The sequence below is a fragment of the Larus michahellis genome, chromosome 15 (genome assembly GCF_964199755.1).
Source record: "Larus michahellis chromosome 15, bLarMic1.1, whole genome shotgun sequence".
NCBI lineage: Eukaryota > Metazoa > Chordata > Aves > Charadriiformes > Laridae > Larus > Larus michahellis.
This window is the reverse complement of record NC_133910.1, coordinates 11707556-11724648: the sequence shown is the minus strand read 5'-3', so window position 1 is coordinate 11724648 and position 17093 is coordinate 11707556. Positions and strand designations below refer to the sequence as shown.

Below are 17093 nucleotides of genomic sequence, written 5' to 3'. Positions count from 1 at the left end.
CTCTGGGCAATGTTTATGGTCCCGGGAGGGGGGGATGAAGGATGTTCTCAGCCTGGGGACCCTCAGGGCATTGCAGACCGGGGGCGGGTGGGGGGACACAAGGCAAGCTGCTGCATCGCAGCATTGGAGGGTCCCCATTTTGTCCCGGCGTCCAACCTCTGCCACCGCCATGGGGAGTGGAGGGCTGCAGGGTGCGTCTGAGGAAAGGGAAACGCAGCCCCTAACGCGCTTTGTGTCTCTGCGGGAGGGCTTGGGGCGGGGGGTCCCGGTCCCCCCGTCCCCGTCCTTGTCCTGGTTCCGTGTCCCGGCCGCTCCCTGCTCTGCGCCCTCCCAGCCAGCAGGGGGAGCCCGCGGCAGCGAAGGCGCTGCGCAGAGTGTCCCCGCGCCGCTTCCGCCCGCCCGCCCGCCCGCCCTTTATAAGCGGAAGGCGGGAGCCGCGCTGTCTTTTCGTCGCGTCGCTCGGCGGGATGAGGGGCGGCAGCGGGCGGCTCGCTCCGTCCCGGGGTGAGGGGGGGAAACGAGCGCCTGCGGTCCTCTCGGTGCCGGTCGAGGAGAGCCATTCTGGGCAGGGCCCGTGCCGCCCCGGCCGCCGGCCGCTCGCCCCGGCCTCCCTTTCCCGCGCCATGTTGCAGCGAAGCTCTTTCAGGGCGGGCCTTGATGGCGGCGGCGGGTTTCGCTGCTCCTCGTCTCCCCCGTCGCTGAACACGGGAAGGATGCGGTGAGGAGATGGCTGCGGACCGGCAGAGCCCCCCGTGCGGCGCGGGGAAGGTGTGATGGAGGTACGGGTGGGGTCCGGAGCGGGCCCCAGGGCCCCGTCCGGTGCTCGGTTTGCTTCAGGCAGTGCTGTAGTAGCGTAGATCGGGTATATTATAAACTGAAGTGTAGGAATATACTAGGATTAGGAATCAGCTAAATGCTTGTGATTAACTGAATTTTTCTGCCTTTCTTTTTTCAGCCTGGCGGAAGAAAAGGGGTGAAGTGAAAAAGATTGTGCATCTTTAAAAATCCAGGGTAAGCGGTGCCTAACGCTACGGCTGTGCGAGGGAGTTTCAGGCATCTTGTTATCTTAAGCGGTCTGTTACATTTAGTATCTACACTTGCACCAAATACCTTTAATACTACTTTCTGACTAGGTGATATAATCCTGTTCTTACACATACGTGTAACTGTCACTTTTCTTCGTCTTTCTGGGTGTTTTTTTTTCAACATGCCACAGGCGTTGCAAAGGTGGCTGCTGTGGCATCTTTGTGTCATTAGGTGGCAGAGAGAGACAGGCTATGTTCTACGCTCGTTTGTTCTGACACCCGTGAGCACTCAGAGTGATTGATAGCCTGACATTATTTATAAATAGTCTGGTTAACAGGAAGCTCTTGAGAAACGAAGCCTTCCCGGTTTTGTTTTGTTTTTTAATTGCATTAAATGCGGGATTTCTATGAAATAAAACAGAAAGGCGGAATGCTTGACCTGGAGTGGATTTGCAGCAGGAAGGCGGTGCGTGGCTTTATGATTATTTAGCCTTAAAAACGGTAGGATCCAGTTGGTGCGTAGACTTGTATTACGGAAGGATGAGTTGGAGTGATCTGTCTAAAGCCACGTGGCACGTTGGCGACATCACTGGGACCACGTCCTGGAAGATGGATGCTGGCAGCCCTGACCCTTTTCCTCTCTGAAAGTAAAAATGTGCCTGCACTATGCATTTATTTCTTTAGCTTCCCTCTCTTACCGGCCCTTTCAGATTCCTGTTGTCTGTGAAACAGTAACCATATAACCAGGTTTTGAAGTGTGTCTAAATATGTAAAATAAATGCTGTATATGTTCCACTTATTTTTCAGAGAAAGCCGTGTGACGTGGCAGAGGTCTCCTCAAAGATCTGAGGAGCAGCAGTGGGTGTAAGTTCCCCCGTGGAATAGGGAATCTCTGCTGTTAATTAGCTCCGTGCCCCAGCTCGTGTTGCAGATGTGGCTGTAGTGCCATGTTTGTGTCATTAGGTGGCAGAGAGGAAAAGGCTGTGTCTTTGCTAGTGCTCTGGAACCTGTGGGCACCCAGGAATGATGAGCAACCTGACAATTATTTCTTGTTTTTCCTGTTTTGTTTTTTTTTTTTCCTTTAATGTTAATCTTAAATTGTGAAGGATGGACAGCTGTGGAGGGACAGGGTACAGAAGGTAGCCCTGTCCTTCACTGTGACAGCCATTGTCTTAATGAACACCTTGTTTATGTGACAGATAAGAGATACAACTGACTTTTTTGCTGTCATGTTGTACGTTTTAGAAGTTAAACTTCTATGTTTTGTTAAAAGCCAACTCAGGTTTCTTGCATATCGTATCTTTTATTGTTATGGAGGAACGGCAAACTCCAGGTTTCTTTATTCTAATAGTTCTGAGTCCTTGGAGATTTGCTTTCCTGACATGTTAATATCACTAGGGGTCAGAGATGGAGGGGCTTCCTGGGCCTGAAACTTGTGACTGTTCAGAGACGAGTAGCTTGACAGTTTCCATGCACACCTCTCTCCAGAGACTTGGTGGAAGATGGAGCAAATTTCCTTTGAAAAGCAGTTAAAATTAGGCCAATTTTAACTGCATCAGGGGAAGGACCTTCCTTTTTTTTTTTTCTTTTTGCAGGGAAAAATAGAAGTGACAGCTCTATTCTTAAATTCTATTTTTATATATATATAAAAATAGCTGGGTGTGGATTTAGCATGTGGAGAAAATTGCACCCTATTCCCAGCAATAATAAAAAAACTTGGCCAACAACATACTTCTAAGGGTGCCAAGGAAGTTTGACCAGAAGGTGCAATCATCAGTCTTCTGAAATGCAGCTTTATAATCATGGTGACGGGGGAGAACGGGGAGAAAAACAACCAAACAAACCACCTCGTCCCCCAAAGTAATGAAACTGAAGATCTTTTTTCTTCTTACAGTTACTTTTGAGAATGGGACTGAGCTCTGGAAAACTTGCTTCAAATGTTGAAGGTGGGTATTAGTCATTTCTTGGAAACATACTAAACCTCAAAGCAGTCACTGTCTGCGTAGGAGCCCTTGGGTTGGTACGATCGTGTCCCTCCTGACTTCTCGTGCGACATGGGCAAATAAAAAATATTTAAATGCTACTAGTGCATAATTGCATAAAGAAGTTAAAATTCAATATTTTTTTTTATCTTTTTTTTCTCTGGCAAACCTCTACTTTAGGTGGAGTGTTTTCAGCTTCCTCTGTTTTACTAATGCAGTAGTCTTCGTGAGCAATCTTGAACGCTCTTCTGATTAACTTTTTTATTTCCCTTCCTCTTCAGTAATCCAAGCAAAAAATTATTGCTAAAGCCTGAAGTCTTTTAAAGGCCTTCTAAACTAACTTTCAGTAAGTGCGGCAGCGGAATGCTTTGCCTTTTTTCCCAAGGCAAGATTTAGCTTCCCTGAGCATCGTGTTCTGGCTGGTAACCCAGCAGACAAAATATAATTGAGCACAATGTGACATTTTTAGTTGGTTTCTGCTGTGTTTCTGCGCCAGCATGGTGGCGGAGGAACTCGACCTCCGAGGCAGTGAGCCGCCGGGGCGCGCAGGTATCAATATATCCAGATAGCTGTGTGTCACTGTCCTTTCTTGGGTGACGTGGTGCACGTGAGCCTCTGCTGAGCTGGTGTTAAAACAAGCGGCGAGGGAAGCTCTGGCTGCACATAGATGCTATTGTGAAACTCGGAGAGGCTTTGCAGTGACTAATAGCTTGACAAAATCTGGCAGTGCTAAATGGTGGAAAATGTCCTCATTAAATGGGCATTATGAGGGCCAAAGGTGCCATTAACCAAACGGGTAGCTGCTGGCTGCAAAATGAGCCATTTAATTGGGAAAAGTCACTGCCTACCAGCAGAGGCTTTGGAAAAAGAATGCTAATAAGGTTGTTGGGGATATGGTTATGCAAAGAGGCATGCCTTAAGATGTGACTCTCCCATTTAAATTCCCTGACTTCTTTTAACCCTGAAATACATACTTGAGGGGTTTTTTCATCAGATTTTACTCACATCAAGGGTCCTATAGGGGTAGTGAGTGCCTAATGATGCTCTCTTTAGAACTTGACTGTATGAGCCATAGGACAGCTATTAAAATTTTCCTAATAGCATTTGCTGTTAGTCATCTTCCCAAGACCGAGCGGCAGTCCCAGGCTATGAATATTGCTTTACTGAAAGAATTACCTGGCTCTCAGCTGTGGAAAGGATGAATATTTTGTATTAAAGTGGTTTTGAGAGAAATTAAAAAAATCTTTCTGCACATTAAGTTAGCCCTTCACCCTTTAGAACTGGTTTATATCTTGGCTTTAAATGCAGGAATAAGCCCAGCTTTTCTTTCTCGTCACTATTAATAGCTTGCCTCTGCACTGAGATTGGCAAACTCGCCTTTGATTTTTAGGGAGCCTAAGAATTGAAAGAGTAACCGAGAGCAGGCTCCAGCTATCGGGCTGCTAAATTCTCCCTTCACTCCACTTGCCAGAGTGCGCTCTGCCTAGCCAGAAGATTTTTTTCAAAACCATTCTGATCTAGTGGCAAAGAACCTCTCCTACATTAGTCTTAATTTCTGAGTGCCATCTGCCTTCTGTCACTGCCTTAGGTCCTGATCACACAAGTTTGCAGACACTGGGCTTCCACTGGCTGCAGTGAATGCAGCCAGCGCGAGTTTAGGTGTTCTGTGATTCTGGACTGAAGTAAATGGCTTTCGGAAGTTTCCCCGTTAATCATCGTAACCGAACCCAGGTATAACTTCCCCTAAAACTTGGTTTCATTTTATGAAGCTTTTTCTTTTTTCCTCTGGGATATGAAAAATCTTTGGACAGTCCCAAGACAAACCTGATATAATTCATCAATCAGCTGAAAATGTTGCCTCTGAAATAAAAAGCAATTCTCTGTCCCGGCCAGCTGCGCTGCCTTAGCCCAGAGCGTGAGCAGCAGGAGTCTGATGGTATGGATTAATTAGCTGCTTAGGATTAACATTTCTTGCTAACTTCTGCTGGCTGTATTTATTTGAAGTTGTTGCTTAATATTCTGGGCCTTTTCTTACTTGCAGATCACGCCGTGAGTTTCGGAATTTCTAGCAAACCTGGCTGCAGCGAAAGAAATGGTTGGCGGTGTCTGCGTTCAGAGATTCCTAAAACTTCATCTGTTCTCACGCGGGGGTTCAAGCACACCCGCAGCCCAGAGTCCATGCGAGGTGGCTTGTGCTTCTGAATGTTTGCTGCAACCTGGGCACTCAAATGTCAGTTCGAAAACAAAAAAAAAAAAAACAACAACAACAAAAAAAAAACCCCAAAAAAAATTACAGCTGTTCTGCTCCAAGCGTCCGTTCTGCTTTCGCTGTGCTCCTGTTGAGTGGCCGGGAGAGCTCTAGTCCTGCCCTTCTCCCAGCCAGCTCGGCTCACGCGTCTCTTCTCACAGCCATAACCTAAAGCACTGCTGTTGCAATCCATGTTTTCTCTACGTGGTTAAGGATTTATCTTTTTTATTAAAAAAAATCCAAAACAACTAAATAAAGATGCTACCAAAAATAAGGCTGAAATGATTATGCTTGTGTAGCTGTAACGCCCCAAGTAATACTAATTTGTAACCGTTCTAGGATTTAAGACTTTTACTTGTGGCTATGAGAACTGGGATGGTTTTTTAGTGGAAACAATGAAGGGTAGGAGTCCTGCTGCTTACCTCCCTCCCCTTGTAGCACAATTCTGCTGCTGAAGCAGCAGCATCTGCTGAGATCGGGCTGTCAGTCTCTGTGTTCTGGCTTTTCCTCTTTTTCCAGCTAATGTGGGAAATCTGGAGAAGGCATGAGTGTAAAATACCTTTCCCTGTAGTCATTTTTCTCCCAAATTGTAGAGTAGCTTGTAAACCGTAAGCATGTGTCTGAAAGCGCTTGTGCTTTTTATTAGTGGTGAAGAAAACTCTGCTCTTGGGGTGAGTGACTCATAAGTGATGCCTGGGAGTGGCCGCTACCGGGGTGTGCGGATCAATAAGGTAAAGCGACAGGTCTCGTCAGAAGTGTCTTTATTTGAATGAAGCTGTTTTGGCAAGTTCTTTAAAGTACAGGGGCTGTCTCTCCTTGAACTGCATCGTAAATGCATAAAGAGATTCCGATATTTCTGTGGATAAGCAAGGAACGTGGTGATTTTTCCTCTTTTCTAGGTGCTGGCCCCCTGCTTTATCTCATACTGCTTTGGGGGAAGGGAGCGGTGGGGATTAAGTGTGGCGGGAATGATGCTTATCTGGGCAAAATTTACTAGTAAATTGCAACCAGAGAAGGGAGGGTGAAAAATGGCTTTCCTGAGAAGCTGAGGAGAGGATTTGGCACCGTTGTTGGGTTCCTTTTTCTCATGGCAGAAGAAAAATTAATTTGTCGGTGGAGCTGGTTGCCATGGGAATGCAGGACAAGAGCGGAGGCGCCGGGATGGCTGCGTGGGGGCTCCTTACCCCATTCCAGGCCTTGCCTTTGCCCTCCCGACTGCTCCCGTGCAGGTGAACCTGCACCAGTACACACCAGTACAGACCAGTGCGGGGCCTCGGCCGGCCCGGCGGTGTTGGGACTGAATGGAGGGCGACTGCGAGGGGCTGAGCAACTTGCCACCCTTCAAACGCAGAAACGCTCGACCTTCCCACCGGTGAATTCTGCTGGGAAGCCCACGCCTCGGCGGGAAGGGGGCTGCGCTGGCTCCGTGCTGGGTTTAGAGCAGCGGTGACACCGAAACATTTCCTCCCTAAATAACAGTGAGGGGTGATGATGAGCCTGTAGAACTAATAGGAGGAAATACTGACATCCCTGCTCCAAAGGGCTCATAAATTTGCAGCCACGCCACCACCGATGGCCCGCGTGGGCTGGATATGCTGCCAGATGTCATTTTTTCTGGGTGATCGTACTGGAGATACACACTCCGCTGAGCAATTCTTGGCAAGAGCCCTGGCATACGGTCCGGCAGCAGGAATACGGTTGTGCTGGGAACAGAGCAAGCTCAGGGCAGTTTACATAAACTCTTCCTCTCTACCCACCGTTTTAAAAAGGTTGCTATAATTGTGTGTTTAAAGGAAACAGACTAGTTAAGAGACCTGGGAGTATTTACACAGCCAAACAAATGTCCTGAAACCTGCTGAAAGCTTGCCTGGAAATTCATTTTAATAATGAGAGCAGCACTGGATTATTCTGGTATTACTCTTCAACCTCTGCGGTGCGAGCCCAGCTTAGTTTTAGGGGAATTAAACCAAGAAGTTGGGTTATCCCTGCTGTGGGGCAGAACACACGGAGCACATGTGTTAACCGACGGGAATTGTTCATGTTTAGCCCTTTTCCTTTAAACTATCCTTGGCTTTAGGCGCTTCCAAAGCCGCCACGTGATGGGGAACGGCTCCCGCTGCCAATTCGAGCCGGGCGGGAGCCTCGCGTGAGCCACGGCATCGCTGTCTGGGGTCAGGCACTTAAAAAAAGGGAACGAAAGGATTGCCGGGATTCTCCGCTGTGGAAAGGACAGCTTATCTGCTGCCTAAGTGGCAGCTGGATCTGCCGGCGGATGACTCAGACACTTAAGGAGAGACTTTTGAATAGAGAAATCTACCTTTTTTCTCCTTTTTAGATCATAAGCAAGCTGGTACTTTAAAAGCTGCTGTTTCACTATTGATGTACTGGTGTGATTCACGTAAAAGCTATTTATTTACATCAGAGACGTTCATCAAAAGAAGACGTGACAAGTACAGCATGAATGATTCATTCCCATCTCTCTGCGCTGCTTTCCTGTTAATCAAGAAACAGGGAGATGCGTCCAGCTGGGCTCCGCTTCCTTATGGCTTTTCCGTGTCATCTCCATCCCCCTGCGCCTGCTCAGCCCGGCTCCCGCTGTCCCAGCTCCGCAGCATGCTCTCGCCGACTGTGTCGATGGTCCTGCTGGGCGGTGGAAGTCATGATGCTTGGGTTTCCATGAAGGAGAAGGGGCTGCAGCTACGCTCAACTCCCTGCGCAGGGTGTGTTTTTCCTGGGGGGAAGCGGGTGGGGAGAAGATGGCAGAAACAGGCCTTCAAACCCTTGGGCTTTACTCCAAGACTGCAGATTCTGAACTCCGGGGCTGTGCTTCCCCCGCCGGCCCTGACCCCGTTAGGAATATTTGGTGTTTGAAATCTTCTTCCAGAGCAAGGTCTTGAGGTTGTTGAGCACGAGGGAGTGGTGCACTTCCACCTGGCTGGCCAGGCCGCTGAGGGTCATGCAGGTGCGGAGCTGTTTCTGCAGCTCCTCCTTCAGCTCCAGCGGCGCCCCGTACAGCAGGTAGTCCTGCAGCAACCCGCAGACCTTCGCCAGGTTGGGCTGCACCATGTCGCTTTTGCACTGCTTGAGGAGTTTGTCGCACGGCGCCGTACAGTCCTTCCCGTAGGTGCAGTCCACATTCTGCTCACAGTGACGGCCCTTGAGGAAACCTCTGATTGTCATCTCCGTCGCCACCTTCCTCAGGTTGACCATTTTGAAGTCGTATTTGTCGTTGTAGCCCACGTTCTTAAAGCCAGTCTCGCAGATGTAGAAGTTCCCGTAGGTGCCGTGGAATATCTCCTCCACGAACTCCAGAAGGCCGATGGCGATCTTTGCCCGCCGGGGCCAGGCTGGTGCAAACCACTGGTGGATGATTTGGTGGACGACAGAAGGCAGCAGCGACTGGAGGAAGGGGGGGACATCCACTCCATAGAGGGAGGTGTGGGGGATCTTCTCGGTGACGTAGAGGTCCCCGCAGTGCCCCAGCAGTTTGGAGGTGTGCTCTTTCTCGTGCAAGGAGAGCATGAGAAGAAACTCATTGAGCTGAAGTAGCGCCCAGATGGATTTGGCCTCTGCTAAAGACACTTTTCCATCCCGGTTCACATCTGCCATGGCGATGATCCGGCCCACCAAGGCTGCAAGAGAAGGCTGATCTCCCAGGTTGGACTGCGAACAGAACAAGAAGCGGCATCAGACCCTTGCAGCTCTCTGTGTTTGGGCTTCGTATCACAGAACTGAGCTGGGGAGAGGAGGAAACAGCCACCGTGCTCGAGGAAATCTGGTGCCGTACCAATGTGTGTGGTTGGAAGGATGATGCTGCGGGGACTGGAGCCCCTCTGCTGTGGGGACAGGCGGAGAGAGTTGGGGGGGCTCAACCTGGAGAAGAGAAGGCTCCGGGGAGACCTTCCAGCCCCTTCCAGTCCCTCAAGGGGCTCCAGGAAAGCTGGGGAGGGACTTTTTACAAGGGCATGTAGTGATAGGACGAGGGGTAACGGCTTCAAATTGGAAGAGGGGAGATTTAGATTCAATATTAGGAAGAACTCGTTTGCTGTGAGGGCGGTGAGCCCCTGGCCCAGGTTGCCCAGAGAAGCTGTGGCTGCCCCATCCCTGGAGGGGTTCAAGGCCAGGTTGGACGGGGCTTGGAGCAACCTGGGCTGGTGGGAGGTGTCGGCGCTGCCCGGGGTCTTGTGAATAAGCTCTGCTCAGCACAGACACCACCCGCAGCCGCGGCGCCGTGGCCTCCAGAGTGGCTGCTACCAACAGCTTGCAAATAGGAGTTCCTTTTTGAGAACGGAGGTTTCTCCCGGCTATCCCAGTTCTTGCTCTGCAGCAGGGGTAAGGCGCCCTGCCCGGCACCCAGCAGCTGATGGGGGAGTGTGGGCCAGAGGAGCTCTCGTTTAAGGGGAAGGGAGACACAATTAGTCTTTCTGACTCGTAAGTGGCATCTCGGACCTGCAAGATCCCAGCGGGACCCTCCACACTGACCTTCAGGAAGTTGAGGAGCATTTCTTTGAACTCATCCATTGACGTCCCTCGTGTGGGTTTGTCAAAGAGGACCACGTCCCTCCTGGGCACAGAGTCTGGGTGGCTGTCTGCCTTCAAGGCTTCTTCGATGCCGCATTTGATGATCACCTCCCTCTCCCTCCAGAGCCCACTGTAAACCTACGGCAAAGGAGAGGGGACACGGCGGGGCCGGGAAGAAAACAGCAGCAAGTGCAGAGAACTGGGGTTGGGTTCGGTCTGGGACGGGTACAGGGATGGGGTGACGGGCAGACGTGCGGGTGGATGGAGGAGGACATTTCCCTGCCTCGATGCTTGTACCCATCCCTGCCGTGCGGTGGTTTCCCCGGCGGGCAGAGCCCTACCTGCTGGGTGGGAGAGGAGGAGAGGCAGTGCTGGAAGAGGAGGCTGCGCTCCTCACACAGGTCTTTGCACGTGGAGCCAGAAATGATTCCTTTCTTGTACTGGTCACACTGGGGAGGAGAAGGCAGAGAGAGGAGCTCAGCGGGGGCAGCTCCCTGTTTGCCCGAAGAAGTCTGACGGATCCAGGCTCAGCCCCACAGCTCGTATCTGGGGCACCCCGAGCACACGAGCTGGGGGGGGTGCGAGCCCCGCCGGCCCCCCCGTGCTGCCGCCAGCCCTGTGCCCGTCACCTGCCATCCCCAAACTCAGCACCCCCCTCCTTCCTGCAGCAGCGCTGGGGCCCGCACTCTGGTTTTCTTTAATTTACCGCGTGTACCTGACAGCACCATCAATGCCATCGTGTCCCCGGTGAACCCTCTGTGTTCATGAGAGTCTCTTATACAGGAGAAAAACACCCCTTAGAAGAGGCATGTCTGATTTTAAAGCCACGCGGGCTGTTCAGAGGCAAGAACAGTATTTCCAATTGCCAACAATTTCTTTCTTTCCTGGGATTTCAAGGTTCTCAAGCACAGAGGGGCTGCTCGGGGTCACCACCATCACTTTGGCCCCAGGTTCTGCAGCCTCCGAGGTGCCGCCAGCCACGGGGGACCCTGGCCACGCCGCAGGGCGTGCAGGTGGCTTCAGACGATGATTGCATCTTGGTAGCCATTTTGGCGAGTTCAGGGTGTCTGGGAGGGAGGGGAGCACCTTGTCCTCGGACTTTCATCGGGAAGAGGTACTACCAGTTGCTCAGAGTCCAGCCCCCTCCAAACTCCCCACTCTGTGTCTTCGAAAGAAATCCCATCCCAAAATCTCTGCTCCGAGACCCAAATATTTCTACTGGCCCCAGGGCAGGGACTTTAACGGGGGAGACGTGGGGAGAGGAGTGCGTAGGTGCACCCGGGGCTGAGCCCTGGCCCAACGGGCAGCAGTCTTGGGCAGAGCCCCCCGCCTGCAGGCAGGGCCTTTGAGGGGGCTCGGTGCCCCGGGCAAGCTGGGGCTGGGCTGGCAGGGACCCCCCCGCACTGCTGGAGGGACCGCAGGGGGTTTGCTCCTGGGTGCTCCTGCTGCGAGCCCAGGGGTTCGGGGAGCTGCCAGGGCTGGAGCAGAGGGCACGTGGAGCCGGGCGAGGATGAGGATGGACGGGCTCGGGCTGCCCAGCAGAGCAGCAGCCCCTGCTGTGAAATCCCAGCCCAGGGGGTGGCGGGGACAGGGACAGACGGTGGCTCGGATCTGCAAGCCCGGAGGCTCGGCTGGGAGCTGGAGGCATCTCCGGGCGGGAGAGGCGGCAGCTCTGCAGCTTCACAGCAAGGGCACAACAGCCTCAGGGCTGGAAACAGGACCTGCAGAAATTTACTCCATCTTTTCCCTCTTTTCCCCTCACCCTGCCCCGACACGGATGGGAATTACCCCTTGGACCTGCTCACGGGGGACACGGCGCCTTCAACCCCGAGCTCAGAAGAGGAATTAGCGCTCAAGACCCCGTGGTCAGAGTCATGCAGAAAATCAAATTAAACGATTGTCGCTGTTGTTATGGCAATTCCTGCCTCCCTCCTCTGCTGAAGGATTGATGAACGAGGCGTTTCCAGCCAGAGCCTGGCATCCCCCTCCTCCCCTGGGCTGGGGGGGGTGACCGGCTCCCCTGCCGCGGGGCAGGCACAGCTGTCCCCGGGGGGCTGCCAGCCCTGCGGATGCTGTGGGGAGCCGCCTGCACCCCACTGCAACCCCCAGGTGGGGGCAAAACACGCCAAGCCAAGCTCCTGCGAGGGCTCTGCTCTTTGTGCAGGATGCTGCTTTCTCTAGGGCACGCCAGCGGTTACAGGGAGGTACCCGCGGACTGGCTGCCCCCCTTTTTTCTCCGGCTCTGCGTTGCTCGGGGAGGGGGGGGGACTGGCGCGATGCTCTCCCTGCCCGCAGATCCTGCGCTGACATTGCAACTTCATCTCCACAGACACTAATCTGCCCACGTCTGCCCTGGCCCGCTTCCCTCCAACATCCCATTAAATGGTTTCGCCGTCGTCCTGGCAGGATAAGGTCACCTCTCCCGCTCCGAGCTCCGCGTGACGCCGGGGACGGTGCCGGGGAAGCAGCTGCCAGGAGAGCGGGATGCCACCCCGGCGCTGCCTGCCCGGCTGCAAAGCACCCCACAGGGCTTGGGGGGAGGGGGGGCTGGAAATGGGGCTTCCGCAGCTCCAGTCACCCCAGCACCCCGAACCGGGACTGCCGCGGGGGCTGCCGGCCACCACTCACGATTATCATCCGGCAGACGTGACCGCGGCAGAGCTCGGAGTAGGAGGAGTAATGCATGTACGCCACCCAGCTGCCCACGAAGATGCCCAGCCACACCACCAGCAGGTATTTCACCTTGATGCCCGGGAGGCGACTCTGGAAGGAAAAGAAAACGCGGGTGAAGGCCAGGGCTCTGCCAGGGCTCTGTCGTCCTGCACAAGGGCAACGACTTCTATCCAAACCAAACTGAGCATCAGGGAAACCTTCGGCCTTTTTTACATATATATATATTCACTATTATGCAACTCCTGCTGCAAGTAGGTCACTTAAAATTCCCTAAAAGCAGGGAGATTACGGCTCTGGGCTGCAAGGAGCTGGACGCCGTGCATCCCCACACCCGGGGACCACGGCTCCGTACGCCTGCTCTCCTGCCATGGCGAGGGCAGAGCCCGCTGCCCTCTGCAACCCCAGGGTTCACCATCAGGGCTGCGAGAGGCTCCGCTCCCCCCCGCCGAGACCCTTCTCATCAGACCCCCCCTCACAAAGCCCCACAGGCAGGGCACAGGGAGGCCACCGCCGCTGGCTCCCGCCTGGGAGCGGGCAAGTAACAAAGCTGGAAGCGCACGGATAAGACTCGGTGCAAACGTCTCGCCGGCTGAGAGATGCAGCGTGATTTTCTTTTCCTGGCTTCGTTTCTTCCCCTCTGCCCCCGTGACAGTGACAGCAGCGCTGCTGCCATCTGGCCTCCCCGCCATGTCGGCTGTTTACCTGACCCGTATAACACTGTGCAGATCCCCGGCGATTCCTAAGGGCAGGGAATTAATCCTTGTGTCAAACACCCCATTCCCTGTGGTTTCTATAGATAATTCCTGCTCCACGCTAGGCCAAAGAGAGCCCTTGGCCAGTGGCCACCTCCAAACCCCCCTCTCTCCTTGCACCGCATCAGCCAGCGAGACCGCGACCTGCTGCTGGGATAGGGCTGGATCCGAGCGGATGCGGCCGCGTTACAACCTGCCAGGGATCCTTGCTTGGGCCTTGTAGCCCAAAACCACTTCCATTTACGAAATGCCTCCTCCCTGGCTCCTTGCCAAGTGCTGTCAGGGCTCTGCCCCGCGGCAATAACCGGCGCTGGTGGAGCCTCCTGCCCTGCCGTCGCACCGGCTCAGCTCACCCCAGTGCCGGTGAACGGGCTTCAGGAGAATCGGCAAGCGAGGGTGAAACAGGCAGGTCTGCCTCGAGATCGTGACATTTTCCATGTTAATTGGAAATGCCGAAGTGTGAAGCGGGCCACGATGCCCCCTTTGCCTGTTGAGCAATGGCACCGCTAATTAACGCCTGCTAAAGAGAAGCCGACCATGGCGAGGACGTGGCAAAGACAAAGGCCGGGTGGCTGCTCCTGTGAGCTGAAAACCAGCTCAGGTCCCTGAAGTCAGACGTACACCACTGCGACCCGCGAGACCCTCCCCAGCGCCCCAGCCCCCCGAAAACTCCCCAGGACCCTGCCCTCAGCAAAGGGGCCCTTTCCACAGACTTCCCACTAGAGACACATCCTGGGGTGGCAAAGCTCCGGAATAGCCAAAACGTCCCTTTTTGCTTATTCAGACCGAGAATCTATCATGGTCCCGGGGTGGAAAGGGGGGTCAGGACTGCGGCATAGGGAGCCTTGGTTTCATTGTCCCTCTAAATGGTGGAAAGAAACACGGCGGTGGGGGATGCATTGCAATGAGAGGTTCCACGGGGCTGTGGTAATATTTTGGATTCGTAGCCGGTGCTATGGTTTCTGCCAGGACATGAGTCTCCAGGCACAGGGGCTTCCCTGCCCATCGCCTGCACCAAAGGCTGTTACCTTCGCTTGTGTGAGTTGCTGTGTTTACTTTTAGGGTGACTCTGAGGGACCTGGAAGTCACTTTGGGCCCGAGCTGACTTCAAAGGCAAAATGGACGCAGCATCACAAAATCCTGCTCCATCCCTGCAGCTCCCCTGCAGCACCCGGGGGACACGGGGGTTGTTTCACGGTGGGTCTCAGTGATGGGGACAGTGCCGGGGCTAGCTGTTCTCCCAGGGGTGGCTTGGTGTGGCTGTCACCCGCCCTTCCCATGGGATATCTGCGCAGGTGACCACAGCACAAGGGCTACCCCCAGCTCCCACCCCCCCTCACTCCGCACCCAGCTTCTCCCTCGCTGCCAGCCCCAGCCCCCAGCCCCTGCCCACCGCCGCGGCCCCACGCAGCCGCTCCTCAGGCCTTTTGTCTTGGAAGAAGAGCGTCTGTGGGGGCGGCTCAGCAGCCAAAGGCCCGTCTCCCCTGGAAGAAGAACCGCAGCATCCACCTGGCTCTCGGCTGTCCTGGGGACCCATAGAGCCCCCCCTCTAAACACTCCCCTTGGCTGTGCAGCCCTTCTCGCACCCAGTGAGCCCCAGCCCTGTGCCCACCTCCTGCCCGCATCCTCTGCCCACCACACACCCCCTCCCGTGTCCCCCCTTCTCCCCTCCAGCGGGATCACCTCTCTGCTCCAGGACCTTCGCCAGAGCCAGGGTTTCTCATCCCATGGCTGCAGAGAAGACCCCCAGGCCGGCATCCCCAGCCCCATCACCGCCGGGTCCACGGAGCACTGAGACGAGTCCCCAACCCCCCGGCCCCCAGCAGCTCAGGGATGGGAAGAGTGGATAAAAAAAAAGGGAAAATAAAGAAAGAGAGGGAAGGAGTCATCCCTGCCCTGCACCGTTGCACCGGCTTCTCCATTCCCCGATGACGGATGGGCTGCCCTGGTGCTCCATGGCCGGTGCGGCCGCCCCAGCACCACAGAGCGCGGGTTGTGCAACCGCCTGCGGCTCCCGGTGCCGGTCCAGGTTCTCCCGGTACCGGTCCAGGTCTCCCCGGTGCCGGTTCCCGGCCTCTCAGCCCCTCGCACCGGCCGGCGGGGGAACCGCGGTGGAGCATCCCTTTGTGCACGGCCGGCGCCGGCGTGCGGAGCCGGGCATCACCGAGCTCCCCCCGGCCCCGGCCCGGCGCATCATCCCACGGCCCGGTGCATCCCCCCGCCACGGCCCGGTGCAGCCCCCCCCGGTACCTGCAGGCCCTTGGAGATGGGGCAGAACAGCACCAGATGCACCAGCCGCCGGATCCTCCGCATGCTGCGGGCACCCCGCGGCCGCGGGCCTCAGGCTCCGGGGGGCATGGCCGGGGCGGCGGCGGCCCCCGCCTCGCCGCCGGAGCCCCGGGGGGGGCCGGGGAGGGGGGTGGGGGTCCGCCCGCCCGCACCGCCGCAGCGCGCCCGGCCCGGTTCGGCGGGGCTCGGCGCGGCTCCGCCCGGCTCGGCTCGGCGCGGCGCGGGGCGGCGCACGCAGCTCCGCCGCAGCCCGGGGAGGCGGGGGGCTGCGGCCCGGCACGGCCCCCACGGCCCCCACCCCACCCGCCGCCGGGTCCCACCCACGCAGGGTCAGCCCAGCCCCAGGGATGGGGGTCTCAGCCCTCAGCACGGGGGTGCCACCCACCCGGGGGTCCCACTCTACAGCACGGGGGGTCCCACGCTCCAAGGAATCCCACCCGGGGATCCCAGCCGCACCACAGAGGTCTCACCCACCCAGGGATCCCACGCCAGAGCATGGGGGTCCCACCCTCCCAGGGATCCCAGCCAGGGGTCCCACACACCCGGGGGATCCCACGCCACAGCACAGGGTCCCACTGCACAGCATGGGGGTCCCACCCACCTGGGGATCCCACCCGGGGGTCCTGCCCCGCAGCACGGGGGTCCCACGCTCCAAGGAATCCCACCCAGGGGTCCCATCCATAGCATGGGAGTTCCACCCACCTGGGGATCCCACCCTACACCACGGAAGTCTCACCCACCTGGGGATCCCACCCAGGGATCCCACTCCACAGAATGGGGGTTCCACACACCCGTGGATCCCACCCGGGGACCCCACGGCACAGCATGGGGGTCCCACCCACCTGGGGACCCCAATGGGGGGTCCTGCCCCACAGCACGGGGGTCCCACGCTCCAAGGAATCCCATCCGGGCGTCCCATCCACAGCATGGGGGTTCCACCCACCCGTGGGTCCCACCTGGGGATCCCACCCCGCACCATGGGGGTCCCACCCACTTGCGGGTCCCACTCCACAGCACGGGGGTCCCAGCCGGGGGTCCCACACACCCGTGGATCCCACCCGGGGACCCCACGCTACAGCACAGGGTCCCACTCCACAGCATGGTGGTCTCACCCACCTGGGGATCCCACCCGGGGGTCCTGCCCCACAGCACGGGGGTCCCACACTCCAAGGAATGCCACCCGGGGGTCCCATCCATAGCATGGGGGTTTCCACGCACCCGGGGATCCCACCCCATGGTACAGGGCTCCCACACACCAGCTGTTCTCATCCGGGGATCCCACCTGGGGGTCCCACTCCACAGCACAGGGATCCCACCCACCTGGGGATCCCACCCCCAGTTTCACCCCACCGCCCGGGGGTCCCACGCAGGGTCCCCCAGCCCCGGGGCCGGTTGGTGACCCTGGCAGAGGGGTGTTCATGGAGATGCTGATCCCCCAGCACTCGCAGCACCTCAGGTTTTATTTAAAGCTATTTTGGGTGGCAGCCTAGGAGAGCCCCCCAGGTCTGCATTGGGCCACCCCCCGAGCATGGCCCTGGGGCTGGGTGCCCCCCAGGGCTGAGAGCAGCCATCGCCCCTGCTCACTCCCCTCCTTGTTCTGAAT

General features: G+C 56.2%; 1 protein-coding gene, 1 long non-coding RNA gene and 2 other non-coding genes across 4 annotated transcripts; 3 read left to right on the top strand and 1 right to left on the bottom strand.

Annotated features, from left to right (window-relative positions):
• The first annotated feature begins 401 nt into the window (after positions 1 to 401).
• LOC141751580 (uncharacterized) lies at positions 402 to 6123 on the top strand. The gene is made up of 5 exons (XR_012590027.1): positions 402 to 779; positions 956 to 1011; positions 1833 to 1889; positions 2920 to 2971; positions 5049 to 6123. It is a non-coding gene; the product is annotated as an uncharacterized LOC141751580 (long non-coding RNA).
• Positions 1207 to 1339, top strand: LOC141751860 (small nucleolar RNA SNORA17). Its single transcript, XR_012590120.1, has one exon. It is a non-coding gene; the product is annotated as a small nucleolar RNA SNORA17 (small nucleolar RNA).
• On the top strand, positions 1935 to 2068 carry LOC141751861 (small nucleolar RNA SNORA17). The gene has a single exon (XR_012590121.1). It is a non-coding gene; the product is annotated as a small nucleolar RNA SNORA17 (small nucleolar RNA).
• Positions 6000 to 15697, bottom strand: DIPK1B (divergent protein kinase domain 1B). Its single transcript, XM_074608650.1, has 5 exons — positions 15452 to 15697; positions 12405 to 12539; positions 10118 to 10225; positions 9738 to 9914; positions 6000 to 8918 (listed from the first exon to the last, which is right to left on the bottom strand). Exons 1-5 carry the CDS (start codon positions 15512 to 15514, stop codon positions 8106 to 8108), a joined length of 1296 nt encoding a protein of 431 aa, XP_074464751.1. The 5' UTR covers positions 15515 to 15697; the 3' UTR covers positions 6000 to 8105.
• Between the last annotated feature and the right edge of the window lie 1396 nt (positions 15698 to 17093).

Coding starts and splice junctions, on each gene's coding strand:
- DIPK1B (XM_074608650.1), bottom strand. CDS start 15,514: ATGCGGAGGATCCGGCGGCTGGTGCATCTGGTGCTGTTCTGCCCCATC. Junction 9,915..10,117: donor CCTCCTCTCCCACCCAGCAG/GTAGGGCTCTGC, acceptor CCTTTGCCGTAG/GTTTACAGTGGGCTCTGGAG. Junction 8,919..9,737: donor TGCTCCTCAACTTCCTGAAG/GTCAGTGTGGAG, acceptor TTCTGTTCGCAG/TCCAACCTGGGAGATCAGCC.